This window comes from Ovis aries, chromosome 16 (assembly GCF_016772045.2).
Source record: "Ovis aries strain OAR_USU_Benz2616 breed Rambouillet chromosome 16, ARS-UI_Ramb_v3.0, whole genome shotgun sequence".
Lineage (NCBI taxonomy): Eukaryota > Metazoa > Chordata > Mammalia > Artiodactyla > Bovidae > Ovis > Ovis aries.
The window spans coordinates 56,438,078-56,454,152 of record NC_056069.1 but is presented as its reverse complement, the minus strand read 5'-3'; the positions used below and the strand labels follow the sequence as shown (position 1 = coordinate 56,454,152).

At 43.2% G+C, this 16,075-nt stretch overlaps 1 protein-coding gene across 7 annotated transcripts in view; it reads right to left on the bottom strand.

Annotated features, from left to right (window-relative positions):
• MYO10 (myosin X) overlaps positions 1-16,075 on the bottom strand; it is a 259,943-nt gene that overhangs the window by 205,081 nt on the left and 38,787 nt on the right. For 6 of the 7 annotated variants that reach the window (XM_042233921.1, XM_042233923.1, XM_027980154.2 and 3 more), the window contains one exon: positions 235-333. The exons of the other annotated variant lie outside the window; for it this stretch is intronic. In XM_042233921.1, coding sequence (XP_042089855.1) covers positions 235-333 — 99 coding nt within the window. The remainder of the gene's footprint in view (positions 1-234; positions 334-16,075) is intronic. 7 annotated transcript variants of the gene reach the window in all.

Here is a 16,075-nt window from a genome sequence, read left to right as displayed (position 1 = left end):
GCAGTGTTCTGTCCTGTCCTGGTTGGGACACTTTGCATTGCATTTGGGAGAATTTTTTACTGTGTCTCTCACACACTCGAGGTGTGGATCACACATTCCTTTTAGGATTCTGTTTCATCACTGAGAAAAGATGCCTAGGGCATGAGGGGCTGGGGAGTGGACACACGTGCCCTTACTCAGGGCCCCCTGAGGAAGCGAACACGGCTGGTTCAAAGCTGCAGGCTCTCTGCTCACCTGACCATAGTCCGTCTGGAAGACCACAACGCCCTCCGCGCAGGAATTTACAGTACTGGGGAAATGCTGGCCATTTTCTCTCAGCCAGACCCGCGTACCCTGTAAATAAAACAGACAAAATATAACTATGTGTTGGAACTGTACTTTGAGGCAAAACACCACCCATAAAATTACTATACTTAACTAAATTGCTTAAAAATCACTTTTTGAAAAGCAAATGTCTTTCTCAAATAAGCAAGGAATGAAGCTTCAAAGAAAGCATCACCCACAGCCTTGTGTGTTAGTTGAGCAGCTGTGTCCGACTCTTTGTGAGCAGAGCTCCAGGCTCCTCTTGTCCACAGGATTTTCCAGGCAAGGATACTGGAGTGGGTATCATTTCCTTCTCCGGGGGATCTTCCTAACACAGGGACTGAACCCAGGTCTCCTGCGTTGCCAGTGGATTCTTTACCATCTGAGCCACCAGGGAAGCCCAGATATACCCACAGCCTTACATATATACAGTGTGACTGAGAGCCCCACGAGACAGAAGAAGAAAAGGATAGAAAAAATCACACTATAATGCAACTGATTTCTGTGGATTATCCCATTTCATTCACACACACCCTTTGAGGCAAGCATCATTATCATCCCATTGTATAGATGGAGAAGTGGAGATCCAGAGGTAGCTTGCCCAGCATCTCACATGAAGAAACTGCAAGTTTAATCAGGTCACCACACTGCTTCGCCCCAAGTTCAGAACTCTACAGGACGTCCAGGCTCCAACTTCCCGAATCCAAGCCCCATGCACTGGCCCACTTGGAGGGCACGGACTTCCTCCTTGTGTAAAATCCACTGACCTCTCCAAAAGAGGGATTCCGTTTTAGTAAGTATTACAACCCAGTCCCACTGGTATGAATTTTGGCAGGATTCCACCAGATAACAAATGCACCCCAAAGTTTGGAATTACAGCCCAAGAGATAGCAACTTCCAGATCCTACTGTTTTAATCTAGGGCAAAATGTTCTGGCATCGAACATTTTTTTACTTCCCCACTGGATAAATGAAATGACAATCAAAATACTTAGCTTTCCAATGCTGAATTTCCTCTTTCTTTGATTTCCCAACATGAAAACCGTTTGTTTTCAAGGACAAGTGATAAAAATGTTTGCAGAAATTACTGGGTGTTCACTGGTCATTCAAATTATAAACAGTTACCTTTATGGCAATTCTTATACATGGTGATGGGAATGTAAATTTGTGCAGCCACTATGCAAACAGTATGAAGTTTCCTTAAAAAACTAAAGTGGAACTACCACATAATCCAGTAATTCCACTCCTGAGTATATATCCAGAAAAGAAAAAAACATTAGTTCCAAAAGATACATGCACCTCAGTGTTCACAGCAGCACTATTTACAATAGCCAAGACCGGAAAGCAACCCAAGAGCCCATCAGACAACTGGATAAAGAAGATGTGATGTATAGATACATGAAAATTACTCAGTCATAAAAAATAATGAAATACTGCCATTTGCAGCAATGTGGATGGACCTAGAGGAATTATGTTTAGTAAAGTCAGAGAAAGGCAAATACTGTATGATATTACTTATATATGGAGTCTAAAAAAAATAATACAAACAAACGTATATGCAAAATAGAAACAGACTCACAGGCATGGAAAACAGACTAATGGTTACCAAAGGGAAAAAGGAGGGAAGAGGGACACATTAGGGGTGTGGGATTAACAAACACAAATTGCTATATAAAACAGATAAGCAAAAAGGATATACTCTACAGCATAGGGAATTATATCCACATCATGCATTATACCCATTAATCCACAATGGCATATAATCTGCAAAAATACTGAACTACTAAGCTGTACACCTGAAACTAGCTCAATCATCTACATCAACTACACTTCAATTAAAAAATACTTAAAATTTTTCCAGTAGTCACATATGGATGTGAGAGGCGGTCTGTAAAGAAAGCTGAGTGCCGAAGAATTGATGCAACTGTGGTGTTGGAGAAGACTCTTGAGAGTCCCTTGGACTGCAAGGAGATCCAACTAGTCCATCCTAAAGGAAATCAGTCCTGAATATTCACTGGAAGGACTGATGTTGAAGCTGAAACTCCAATACTTTGGCTACCTGATGCGAAGAGCTGACTCACTGGAAAAGACCCTGATGCTGGGAAAGATTGAGGGCAAGGAGGAGAAGGGGACAACAGAGGATGAGATGGTTGGATGGCATCACCGACTCAATGGACATGAGTCTGGGTAAACTCTGGGAGTTGGTGATGAACAGGGAGGCCTGGCACGCCGCAGTCCATGGGGTCACAAAGAGTCAGACACGACTGAGCAACTAAACTGAACTAATTTAAAAAAAAGAATTACTTTTATGACTTAATGTATACCCAATGTGCTGCAATCACTTTAGTATCTCGTATTATTTCTACTCTGCTCAATTTCATCAACTCCAACAAAAATGAAACAGTGGAAACACACCAAAATTATCATTTGATACATTAATAGTACTTAAAGCTCCTTTTACTAGAATTTTCAACCTCATTTCATTGATCTGCTTATTAATTTGTTTTGAGATGTTAGATGAAATATTCAAATATATTGGTTATACATTTAACTTCTCATGTAAGGGACTACTACTGATCTCAGCACAGAGATGGAAGGGGATAAACAATGTAGAAGTGAACTAAGTATACTCAGCACTTTATGCTACTTTAGATTATGTTATTACTAACATAAACAGTAGCTTCCAGTAATGGGGTGTCCATGAGGTGTCCCAATCGTGTGCTAAGAGCCTCAATAACACTGATACTAACTTAACCTTTGGTAAGATAGGAATCCTTGCCCTGAAACTCAAGTTCAGAGCTTAAGTCCTTATCTAAAGTCACACAGCTAATGACCAAACCAGGTCTCAAATCTTTCCAATTCCTTATTCCATGTTCTTTCCACACATCACACGATTTGTCTCCTTAAAGTAATTCATGAATAAATAAAATGCACTAGTAGGTCAGAAAACAACTAAAACATACCAGCACACAAAGGTCACTTTAAGAGTCCAGTTATCACACACAACTCCTCCTACAAGGGAAAATTTTAAGACATAAAAATCCAACTTACAAGTTACTCCTTCAGTGCCAAAGACAACTCTGTTTAAAATACACCAGCCAGGATCTAAAACACTTGTTGTCGCCACTGTGACCTGGGGTCCCCAGGAAGTCAACCCTGAGTTCGATGAAAGTATTTAGGGCCAGCAAGCTAGACCTCAGGGATCTGGGAGGAGGGGGACCCAAAGATGGGTCCACCCATTCGTGAGGCTCTCCAAGCATTTCCACCAAGACGATCAAGGTGACTGGAGCCCCAGGTTGAAACACCACCAGCTCCTATTCCTCTTACGGGTTCTAGAGATCCCCCAGCATCCCTACCGCCACTCTATAGAAGGACCCCCCACAGTGGGCATCCTCTTTCTCTTTAGCGTGGAAATGCTAAGTTGCTAACTCCCAACTTCAAACTTCCTTCCACAGAGGGCTCGAAATTTTCAATAATGAAGATGGAAAAGAGCATCCAGAGTGAGTATGAGGGGTTTCTTTACAAATCCCAAAGACCACCTTATATAAAGGACACAGGTAACACCAACAGGGCCGAGTTCCCATCCCCGCACAAGTCAGTCGGGAAGCTCCGATTCCCACTTCAGCTTGAGATACTGGGAACATCCAAAAAGAACAACACAACTGCTGGGCAGTCCTGATTTCTTTATTAGCAAACAGCTGTTTTCCAAGAAGAACATTTACCGCAGGCATCTCTAAGACTGCTCTTTCAAATACCATTTCACACCAAAACTGCAGTATTCGTAATGTTCTAGATAGAGATTTCCAAGGGTCTTAACTACTTTTTCAGCCTTTTTAAAATTCACAGGTCAAGATACTGCAACACTGAAAGCTTTCAAATACCTACATGTAAAGAATCCACCTGCCAATGCAGGAGACTTGGCAGACTCTGGTTCAATCCCTGGGTCGGGAAGATCCCCTGGAGTAGGAAATGGCAATCCACTCCAGTATTCTTGCCTGGAAAATCCCATGGACCGAGGAGCCTGGTAGGCTACAGTCCATGGGATCACAGAGAGTCAGACATGACTGAGCACACAAACACACACTCAAATGCAAACTTTCAAGGTCATAACACAAGAGCTTTTACTCATTAGGTAAAACCATAAAATAATCACAGTGGACCTCCATCCCAGAATCCTGAGTCCAAAGCTTTCTGTTTGCTATGACTACCACCTGCACTGCTTTGATCAAAAAAGATTTCACGTCTGTTTCTCAAGCCTCAAATAAAATTCTGTTATGAAACATTACTGAATTAATATAAATTGTCACAAGGATTAATATAAACCTCCCGACTCCCAGAGGCTACACAGTGTGCCGTTTCTTTCTCTTGAGTTTTGCTGTGGCTCTTTTCGAACCTTCTCATTTGAAAGTACTACCAAGCTTTTTGTTGACACAGTCCTGCCTACATGATCAAACACACAATTCAACTTCCTTAGTCCAAAGGTCTTTCTCAACAGGTGTGAAGAGCTGCTGATAAACAAATCTTAAAAACCCAGCCCTGATTTCCAATCCAGAGCCCCCTGACCAGTTTTCCTAAACAGTGTCTTCCCCAGATAGGAAGGGAAATGCATTCAAAACACCCGCTTTGTTCTCTGAAAAAGCGTAAACAGGCAATTTTCATAGAATCAGACTTGCAAAGTAAAACTGGTGCAATGGATATTTTTTACATAGATTGTTCTGGGTGGTTTCTCTCGGCCCTCAAACTTTCTGCTTCCATTCTATTCAAAAAGAACACATACACCCTGGTCCAGAAAAGAGGCCACCCACAGGCATTTGAAAACGAAGTCACAGACAGACATTTACCAGAACATCCAAGCTTGAGTGGAGAAGAAAAACGTGCCCAACCATATGCAAACCATTATATTCTGTCATTGTTAAACAGGCTGATAATTTAATGTACAACACAGGCATATGGAGAAAACTCCTAGCATATGGGGAAAATTCACAACTGGAGTAAAAATATGCCTTTAAAATCAGGTGGAACAAGTTGTATCACAAAATAACACGTTTTATTAACACTCTGGACGTTTTCATCTTCATCTGAGACAGGTATGTGTTAAATTCAACTTCTAAAAATCTTTTCTGCACACAATCACCATTAACAGTTTTACAAGATAAAACACTTGCCCAGAAATTCCCATCTCTTTGAACTTGAGGGCAATATTGTAAAATAAAGAGACAAGTAATACCATTCCTTTAAAAATTAGGTTCACAGAGATTCCATTTTTCCATTGCCAACAAATGACTTCCTGGCTGTCCTGAAAGACTGACCATACCAAGCGTTGGTGACAATGTGGAAAAACTGGTGGTGATATAAAATGGTATACCCACCTTGGAAAACAGTTTGGCAGTTTCTTAAAAATCAGAATATAATCTTGCCCTCTGTCCCAACAATTCAACTCTCAGAGATCTACCTACTCAAAAGTTTTTTAAAAGCCTTGTAAGCTAATATTCACAGCAGCATTATTCATAATAGCTGAATTCTAGAAATCACTTATCGACAGAAGAAAAATGCACAACCTAAAGTTGCAGGTTAGATTTTATTTGAGGACCTTACGGAGGATTACTGCCCGGGCACCGGCCTCTCAGATGAGTTCCAAACAAGCAAGGGAGGAGCCAGGACATATTGGAGGTTCTGCTGGGGGGAAAAGAAAAATGTGGTCCAACACCAAGAGATTACTGCTAATCACAAAACCTAGCATCTCAAGTTAACAATTATAGTGTTTTTCTATGTATGGGAAGATGCAAGAGTCTGGGCTCATTGGATTTATTCCCCAGATATGCATCTTAACTATCTAGGGCCAGGATCCTATTTTCCTCCATTCTGAATCCCCTCAAGGTACACTGTTGAGGGTAGCTACAGTAGCTGATGGTGGGAACCCTCATTTTTTTTTTTTAAACGGGAAAGGCAGGCAGTATTTTTTTTTTTTGTCCACACATTCAAAATGCCCATCAACTGATACAGAAATAAAATGTGATAAATTTATACAAAGAAAGGTTCAACAGTTAAAAAAAAAAATCACAGAATCACCAAAAAGGATGAAACTCAAAAATATTACACTAAGTAAAAGAAGCTACACATAAATAAGTATATATCATAGAATTCCATATAAATGAAATTTCTGAAGAGGCAAATTCATAGACGCAGAAACTAGATGAATAGATGCCCAAAGCTAGGTGTTGGGACAGGGAGACATACTAACTGCATGTGGAAGAAGGAACCTGGGTGGGGAGGACAATGGAATCATTCTAAAACGGAATTGTGCTGATGGCGGCACGACTGTCTAAACGCAACAACTGTCTAAATGCCCTCAACTCCATTCAACTGTAAATCTACAATGGGTGGATTTTCCTGTATGTAATTATACATGGTCACTTCAAACCATTTAAAAAATTTAAATCCCAGCCTATATACTTCTCAGTGGTACATGAATATTCTTAACAATTCCATAATGGGAAAAGCCCAGTCATGTCTCTGTAACTGAGCAATGGTGATGCCAAGAAACACACACACAGGAATGATGATTATGTGTGCATGCGTGCATATTTAGTCGCTTCAGTCGTGTCCGACTCTCTGTGACCCCATGGACCATGGCCTGCCAGGCTCCTCTGTCCATGGGATTCTTCTCCAGCTGTGTTAAAACTCTGAAGACTGATCTGTGTTGGGTTCATTAAGTCCCCACTCTCTATTAACATAGACTAGGAGGGGCTCAGAGACACAAGGCTACCAGGAGCCATGTCCAAGCTCATCTCCAGATAAGACTGTTAGAGAAGCATGTTGTTGTTTTTTAGTCTCTAAGTCGTGTCCGACTCTTTTGTGACCCCATGGACTGTAGCCCATCAGGCTCCTCTGTGTATGGGATTTCCCAGGCAAGAATATTGGAGTAGGGTGCCACTGCCTTCTCCAGGGGATCTTCCTGACCTAGGGCTCCAACTCGAATCTCCTGTATCAGCAGATGGATTCTTTACCACTGAGCAACCAGGGAAGCCTGTGGTAGAGAGTATCTCTGTTGCAATTATCGGCCTCCCTCCCTCGAAGATAATCATAAATCCCCAGCCAGCTGTGTGTGACCTGCATTAACTCCTTGGGGAAGCAGTTGTACCTGGCACCTTCCTGCTAACATGGAAATATAACATGGCTTTGCAGAGCCTAAAATACTTACCTTCTGGCCCTTCTGCATAAAAAGTTGACTGACTCCCATTCAAGAAGCTTAAAATCACTATCATAGATTCCAACCTGTTGCTCCACCATTAAATTTTTTTTTTCTCCTTTTAACGACTACATTTCTCTTCTGATTTCAAGAATGATTTTCATCCCTGAACTTTGAAAAAAATTAAGTTTAAAAATAAGGTAGGAAAACAACCCTAAAAAGGGATAATGATGATGGACTTTAAATACCATACTGTGTGGCATGTTCTAATTACAGATTCACAGAGAAGAGGACATTCTTTAGTCAAACACACAACTCAGCCTCAGACCCACAACAGGGCACCGCACCTATTTTTCTCCCGTAACTGCCTACTTGGCCCATGTTGAGTGCCACGGTTCAAGAGTCCTAACAAACCTACACGATAAAGTCAGTTTGTTTCTGGAATGTGATCTGCCTTTTTTATAAAAAAAAAAAAAAAAAAGTCTAATAACACTGTAATGGATAAATTAATATGGCTATTTTTAAAAAATGTATCTTGAGGAAAACACTCCATCTTGAGATAGAGGAAATAAACCAACAATGTTTCCCTGCCTACCTATCTACCTATCCACCTACTTAGCTGCCCTGAGTCTTAGCTGCAGCACACAGGATCTTTGACCTTCTAGCTGGGGCATGCAGGATTTTTAGTTACAGCATGTGGGATCTAGTTCTCTAATGAGGGATCAAACCCAGTGCCCCTACATTGGGAGTGCGGAGTCTTAGCCACTAGACCAGGGAAGTACCTAATACGGCTATTTAAATCCGCAGTATTTTCAACAGCCAAAACAAAGTTCTTCTTTTTAGCCTGCACTGACTTAGCTAAGAAGTAACCTGGATTTGAAGATGTCTAATATAACAAGTGGGCTGGTGGCTCAGTGGAGGATTCGATCCCTGGGTCAGCAAGAGCCCCTGGAGAAGAAAATGGCAACCCACTCCAGTATTTTTGCCTGGGAAATGCCATGGAGAGAGAAGCCTGGCAGGCTACACCACAGGGTCACAGGAGTCAGGCACAACTTAGCGACTAAACACCAACAAATGTGGCAGGCTGGGACACAGGAGATCCTTGTTCTTGAAGACACTGAATTTCAGAAAGGAGATGTGGGTAATATATCATAGTACAAGAATTCAAACAGCATCTTTAAAACTGAGATATAATTGACATGCAACACATTAGTTCCAGGTGTGTAGCATAATGATTTGACATTAGTATCTATGGAGAAGTGATCAAGACAATAAATCTAGTTAATATCCATTACCACACATGGTTTTTTTTTTTCTTATGAGAATTTTTAAGATGTACTCTCTTAGCAACTTTCAAATAACCATACAGTATTATCAAGCATAGCCACCAAGCTGTCCATTAGATCCGCAGGCTTTATTTTACAAACAGAAGTCTGTAGCATTTGAAGCTGTCCGTTCAATTCCTCCACCCCTCCCTCTGGCAATCACTCATCTGTTTTTCTGTACGAGTTCAGGGGGGTGGTTCTGATGGGGAGGGTCCACATATAAGTGAGATCTTTCCTCGTTTATAGTTATCTTTGTTGTTGAAGTAGGAATACCTTTTCATCAACTGAACAGATCTTTTTTTTCCTAATCCTTATTACTCAAATCCGTCTCAAAGGACACACGGTGTTTATAACATACAGAGTTCTAATACAGGGTCCTCCACCTCATCAGTACTGACATTTTGGGTGAGGGAATTATTTGTTGTGGGGGAGAGGACTGTCCTATTGAGAACCACTGGTCTAGAGTGAATGGAAAGTTCAGAGTCACAGCCAAAGGAAAGGAGCTTTCAAACCCCATTAACCGAAAGCAGACTCCACTATTTCAATTCTAGGAATTTCCACAACCTCCTGAAGTCGGATCAGCCCAGACATGACCTACCTGGGGCAGATCTAATTTCCGGTGACCTTGGCTGGGTTCTTACAGAAGGAAGGGGTTGGGTGCAGGGAGGGAGTGCTGCAGAATGTGATTCAAAACATCTGACGGACAGAAGGAGCGAGGTCTCAGCCGGCTGGACGGCAGTACTAGGGGGCCTCTCTCCTTTTCCTCTTTTCTGTCCACTCGGCCGTTTGGGGGTTTTTTTTTACAGGTATTTTTCATGTTTCCTGGAGAAGGGAATGGCAGCCCACTCCAGTATTCTTGTCTGGAGAATCCCATGGAGAGAGGAGCCTGGCGGGCTTCAGTCCATGCAGTCACAAAGAGTCAGACAAGACTGTGTGACTAACATACTTTCATGTTTAGAACTAACAATGTTTTTATGCAGACAATTGGAACCCGCACAGACAAAAGCCCGCTCAAAACCTGTGCTCTTCCACCTCAGGGGAGATTTCAACCCCAAGTGCTTGCGAACCTCAGTGCAAAACTTGTGAGGAGGTCTGGAAACAGTGAAGGTGAGAACGAAGCACAGCGTCATCACGTGTCCAAAGTGAGTATGAAAAATGCGGTGTGAACAAGAGTGGCGGGGACAAAAGGGGCCCTGCTAGCCGGGGATAGACCAGGAGACTCAGAAATGAAAGGAAAAGGGGCAACCCAAGATGTCTCCCCTGCAGAGACAGCTGCACCTCGGGAGGGGACCCAGGAAAAGCAAAGCAGCTTCGGGGCCACTGACCCCAGCATCCCGGCTGCCATGGATGATCTGCAGGTCCACCCGCCATGGAGCAGGCAGAGCAGAGCACGGGGCCACCAGGGTGAGTGGTCCCCGGACTCACTTCCTGCACATGACTGCAGGGCTTCAGACCTAAGGCTGGCACCCTCTTCGGCACCACTGCATCAGAGGCTGAAAAGCAGATGGTTTCGGGCTCAGTTCTCAAAGGATGCAGAATTCAGCTAGTGCAGGGCCAGCACCAACCACTGAGGACAGAAAAGGAATGTGCTGTGAGCATATCGCCCAGGGTGTCAGAAATACACGTGCCCAGTGTGTCCCATGTCACTGGGGCTGTGGAGCAGCAGTGGTATTTGCTTTCTATAATAAGCAACGCCAAGGACAACTGTTCTACACCCCTCAGAGCTGAGGCCACCATTAAATTCCAGGGAAAAATGTGTGGCTGACACTTGTTCAGAACTCACAGACATAACCCGTCCCCTACAACCACTCCCAAAGGCTACGTGACAAGCACTGCGTAACTCCCCAGACTGGCCTATAGAAGCCCTTGAAGGCACTGCTCTTTTAATAAGGAATGTATTCCAGCTATCTGTAGCTGAAATGTGCTTGCAGCTATCAGCTATGTCATCGTTGTCATCATAAACATCATTTCTTGGAAATATGAGCCTCAGTATCATTTACAGCACTCCCACAGCAAGATGTGTCCTGTCCCGAACAGCTGACAATAAACACACCTAAACACAGTACGGCTATAAAATGAGGCTGCCTACATTCAGTACTATAAAGTTCACCATCTGTCCCATGCCTCGCCACAGTTCCCCGTGAGAAGGGCCACGTGGCATCCATGTTATTTCCCCCTGTCCACCCATAAAGTCAAACTGTCACCACCGTGAGCCACTGCCTTCTTGGGGACAATGACATGTAAAGTACATGAGCAGTAGGAGGTGGAAAGGAAAAGGAAAAAAGAAAACAGTGAAAGATTTTGCCAACAATAAACTAATCTTTGCTCACTGTTCCTCAGGTAAAGATGCAAAGACTCACTGGCGTCCCCCACTTGTAATCAAAACCAAAGCGAACTATGCTAAATGCCAAGACACCTGACTTATGAAATTGTAAGTCTTTCGCTGTTGTTCAGTCACTATGCTGTGTCCAACTCTGTGTGACCCCATGGACTGCAGCACGCCATGCTTCCTTGTCCTTCCCCATCTCCCGGAGCTTGCTCAAATTCATGTCCATTGAGTCAGCGATGCCATCCAACCATCTCATCCTCTGTCGTACCCTTCTTCCCCTGCCTTCAATCTTTCCCAGCATCAGGGTCTTTTCCAACGAGGCGACTCTTCGCATCTGGTGGCCAAAGGATGGAAGCTTCCGCTTCAGCATCAGTCCTTCCAATGAATAATCAGGGTTGGTTTCTTTAATGAGTTTATTCCAAATTCTGGGCTTCCAACTTGCCAACTGATTCCATCCTGGTTTTTTATTTTGATTTTCCCTACCTTCTTCTCAACTCCTCCTAACAACTTTTCAGTTACTCTACTGAACTACAGTGACTAGAAGTAATCCCAGAAAGAGGAACACTGAAAGAAATGATTCATCTCCAAGTTGCTGAGACAATCACAGCGTAGGAATGTGAGAATCCAAGGACCAAAAAACAAATTATTCTGTCCAGTAGCTAACCAATCATCACACAGCTAACACATGTGTCTAAAAGAAAACAGAAGATGAACCCAAAGAATCAGCCAACACATTTAAAATTCATTCAATCTGTAAGTCACTTCACCCATAAATCCATCTATCCATCAATCCAGCCACCTTTCCACAAGTCCATCCTTCCTACCAGCATCTTTTGAGCCCCCTCATATGTACCAGGCACTCTGAAAGATTCATGGGTCTGTAAGTACCCTACATACAAACAAGTTTGGTTCCGAGAGCATGTTTGTAAGTTCAATTTGTTCATAAATCCAACAAAGTTAGCCCAAGTACTCAACTACAATTAGACATATAGTACTGTAATAGATTTATAATACTTTTTATGCAAATAATACACAAAAGTGTCTTACAAAAAATGAAACATTTTTAGTCTTACAGTACAGTACCTTGATAAGTACTATAGTACAACAGCTGGCATATGGGGGCTGGCATTGAGTGAACAGGCAAGAAGAGTCACTGACTAGAGGAGGGGGAAGAGGTGGGAGATGGTAGAGCTGAAGGATCATCAGCAACAGAAGACAGAGGACCAGCTGCAATTGTCCTGATGCTGACAGAACAACATCATGACAACACGATGGAACAGCATCAGACAACTCATGCCTCATGCTGACGGAACGCGTGTTCACATCTCGGAAAAGTTTGCAACTTGAAGGTTTGTGCGTAGGGGACTTACTGTATATAAAGTCATTCCTGCTCTAAAACACTTAAAATATATTGGAGGTAAAACTATGCCTATTCTAATACCCTCTACCTATAGTCTTTCTTCTGAAGCAAGAAATTATGTAACAGGGGGAGCCGAAGAACAAGACAAGAAAGAGAAGTAGGTAGCTGGGAGAAGGCCAAGCAGACTTTATACAATGAGCACAACTGTTCTAAGAACTCTTAAAAAATAGTGGGAAATCCTCTCTCAGGGACACAAAACAACTGGCTTCAGAACTGCATTCCATTCTTCCTTTTAGTGGAAACAGTAAGAGATACAGAATAGGAGGGGCAATGAAAGGCCATCACAAGATGTTTCACTCCTCATGGAACAGAACACCAGGTGTCCTTTACCTCTCAGTTCCTGGAGGTTTGTCCTCTCCTATTCTTTACAAGAATAATTAAAAAACAAAAACAAAAACTGGTTAAGATAATCTTGATGAAATCCTGGCTGTGTTCTGGCTACCATCTGTTTTTAGAAAAAATACACAAACGTACTCGAAACAGGAGTTTGTCATTACTTCATAAAAACGAATGACCCAAGAATACAGTAGGAAGTAAATAAACTTAAAACAGCTATTTCTCATTTCAGCTGCGTGCATACTCATTAATTCCTCTGCAGAATTTTATTGAAGTTCAAGAACATTGAATCTTTTTCATAAAATCCCACTTCCTGAATTAAGAGTTGCTTAAGAGATCTTCTAGCACCATCAAAGAGACAGACAGCATGTTGGTGAGAACATGAAAAAAGCAGAACACGCAAACCCTGCTGGCAAGAATGTAAAATAGTGCAGCTGCCATGGGAAACAGTCTGGCTGATCCTCAGAAGGTTAAACATAGTTACTATATGACCTGGGGATTTCACTCCCAGCTATATATCCACGGGAAATGAAAACATATGGCCACACAAAAACCTGTATATAAATGTTCCCAGCAGCATTATTCCCAAGAGCCCAAATGCGGAAACAGACTGAAGGACAGATTCTTTCCAAATGTACTCAGAAAAGGGAGTATTATTCAGTGATTAAAAAAGGATGAAGAACGGATACACACTACAACATGGATAAGCCTTGAAAACATTACTCTAAGTCAAAGCTCTGGTTTATCCAGTAGTCATGTATCAATGTGAGAGTTAGACCATAAAGTAAGCTGAGCGCTAAAGAATTGATGCTTTTGAACTGTGGTGTTGGAGAAAACTCTTGAGAGTCCCTTGGACTGCAAGGAGATCCAACCAGTCCACCCTAAAGGAGATCAGTCCTGAATATTCATTGGAAGGACTGATGCTAAAGCTGAAGCTCCAAGACTTTGGCCACCGGATGCAAAGAACTGACTCATTGGAAAAGATCCTGATGCTGGAAAAGACTGAAGGTGGAGAGGAGAAGGGGACAACAGAGGATGAGATGGCTGGATGGCATCACCGACTCGGTGGACATGAGTTTGAATAAGCTCCGGGAATTGGTGATGGACAGGGAGGCCTGGCATGCTACAGTCCATGGCGTCACAAAGAGTCGGACACGACTGGGCGACTGAACTGAAGTCAAAGCACCCAGCCTCCAAAGACCACATACTGTTTGATTCCATGTATATGAAATATCCAGAAGGAAAAGCCAGAGAGACAGAAAGTAGATTGCTGGCTGCCGAGGGCAGGTGTAGACAGTGACTGGAAACGGGGTGACTGCTAAGAGGCATGGGGTTCCCTTTTTGAATGATGAGAATATTCTAGAGTTAGAGACTGGCGATGGCTACACAACTATTAGTATATATTAGTAAGAAATTGCCTGCCATGCAGGAGACATGGGTTTCACCCCTGGGTCGGGAAGATCCCCTGGAGAAGGGAATGGCTGCCCACTCCAGTTCTTGCCTGGAGAATCCCATGAACAGAGGAGCCTAGCGGGCTATGGTCCACAGGGTTGCAAGGAGCTGGACACAACTGAGCGACTAACATGCAAATATTCATTCTAGTACTATATTTAGTGAATGTACTAAAAACCACGGAACTGAATACTTTAAAAGGCTCACCACTTTATGTGAATTGTCTCACATATAACAAGAGGAGAGGGGGAGAGAGACAAATGGCTGCAAGAAAAACAGGCTTGTACCCTCATTCACTCCCTGGATCCAGTTATTTTGAAAGCCATCTTCACCTCTGGCCTCACTCACAGCATAGGCCAAGAAAGTCCTCTTTCCAGTTTACACTGGTTTGGACTGAGTCACCATCATTTACAGGCAAGGGAATATCAGCTATTACTTCTGCAGCAGACAAAGGTCATGACCTTCAGAAACCATCTACAGAGCAATGCACTCAGTCCTGTCAACAACCACAAGTTGATATGTTTTCCCTAGATCACCAAACCAAGAGTTATTTCAGTGCTTTTACTAGAACTTTGATCAGCGGTATGATAAGAGGTAGGCTTCCCTAGTAGCTCCGTTGGTAAAGAATTGGCCTGCCATGCAGGAGACCCAGGTTCGATCCTCAGGTTGGGAAGATCCCCTGGAGAAGGAAATGGCAACCCACTCCAGTATTCTTGCCTGAAGAATCCCATGGAAAGTGGAACCTGGCAGGCTACAGTCCATAGGGTCACAAGAGTTGGACGTGACGTAGCAACTAAACCACCACCACGATAGGAGGCAAGACTGGATTTGTTTCACCAGCCAGTGAATTCCCAGCATCTGGAACAAGTGACAGATAAGTGTTCATTCACTCAAGCCCAAATCCTAGCTTGGCACCTGCTCACACATCAGAGAACAGACACCTGCAGGAATGGTGCTGCTCACAGAGAGACAGAGGGCCACTCAAGACGTCAGGAAGCAGCCTCAGAGACCGCACGGAACACTCCCCTGGAAGGTGTGGACTCAAATCCAGCCCTACTACACGTAGCTCAGAACCGCTGTTAATTACTAGAGACTACTCCACACTAAACAAGGAGTCACTCAATTTGTCTGCTGTACGAGAAGATCACACGAGATGGCTTGCTTGCCAAAGTGCTCCAAAGCCACAGGGCCCCTGACACTACGTGGCAGCGTCTATATTTGGGGTCTTGCTGCCAGCACCTCCTATGTCACACCCAGGATGGCTTTCATTTCGCTTTCCTCTAAACACCGTGCTACAGAACCTAAGAACACACAGGCCTCGTTTAGTTAACCACGGGAACTAACCTCTCCTCTCAAGCACCAAAACTACAGCTTCGGCTGTATTCCAGCCACCAGGCACTTAAAAATAACTTACAGACACGCTACACCCATCAGGAAGGTGACCGGGGGGTACTGGGGAGGATGAAACAGTTTAAATGAACTAAGTGCCTGTGTGTGTTCCACTTGAGATCTACCAAGATTTTACCTAAATAAAATGATTTCTCTCCTGTGACAAAACTCCGTCCATCTCCTCTGGGGTTCCAGAGAGATTTAGGTAGACATGACATTTTCTTTAAGAGGCAGCCCATGTGCCAGCCCCATGGCAATGCCAGGTTATGTCTGCATCACTACTCGGTCTGAGATCCGAGATTCTTCTCCAAGGATACAGACCTCTGTGTCCGA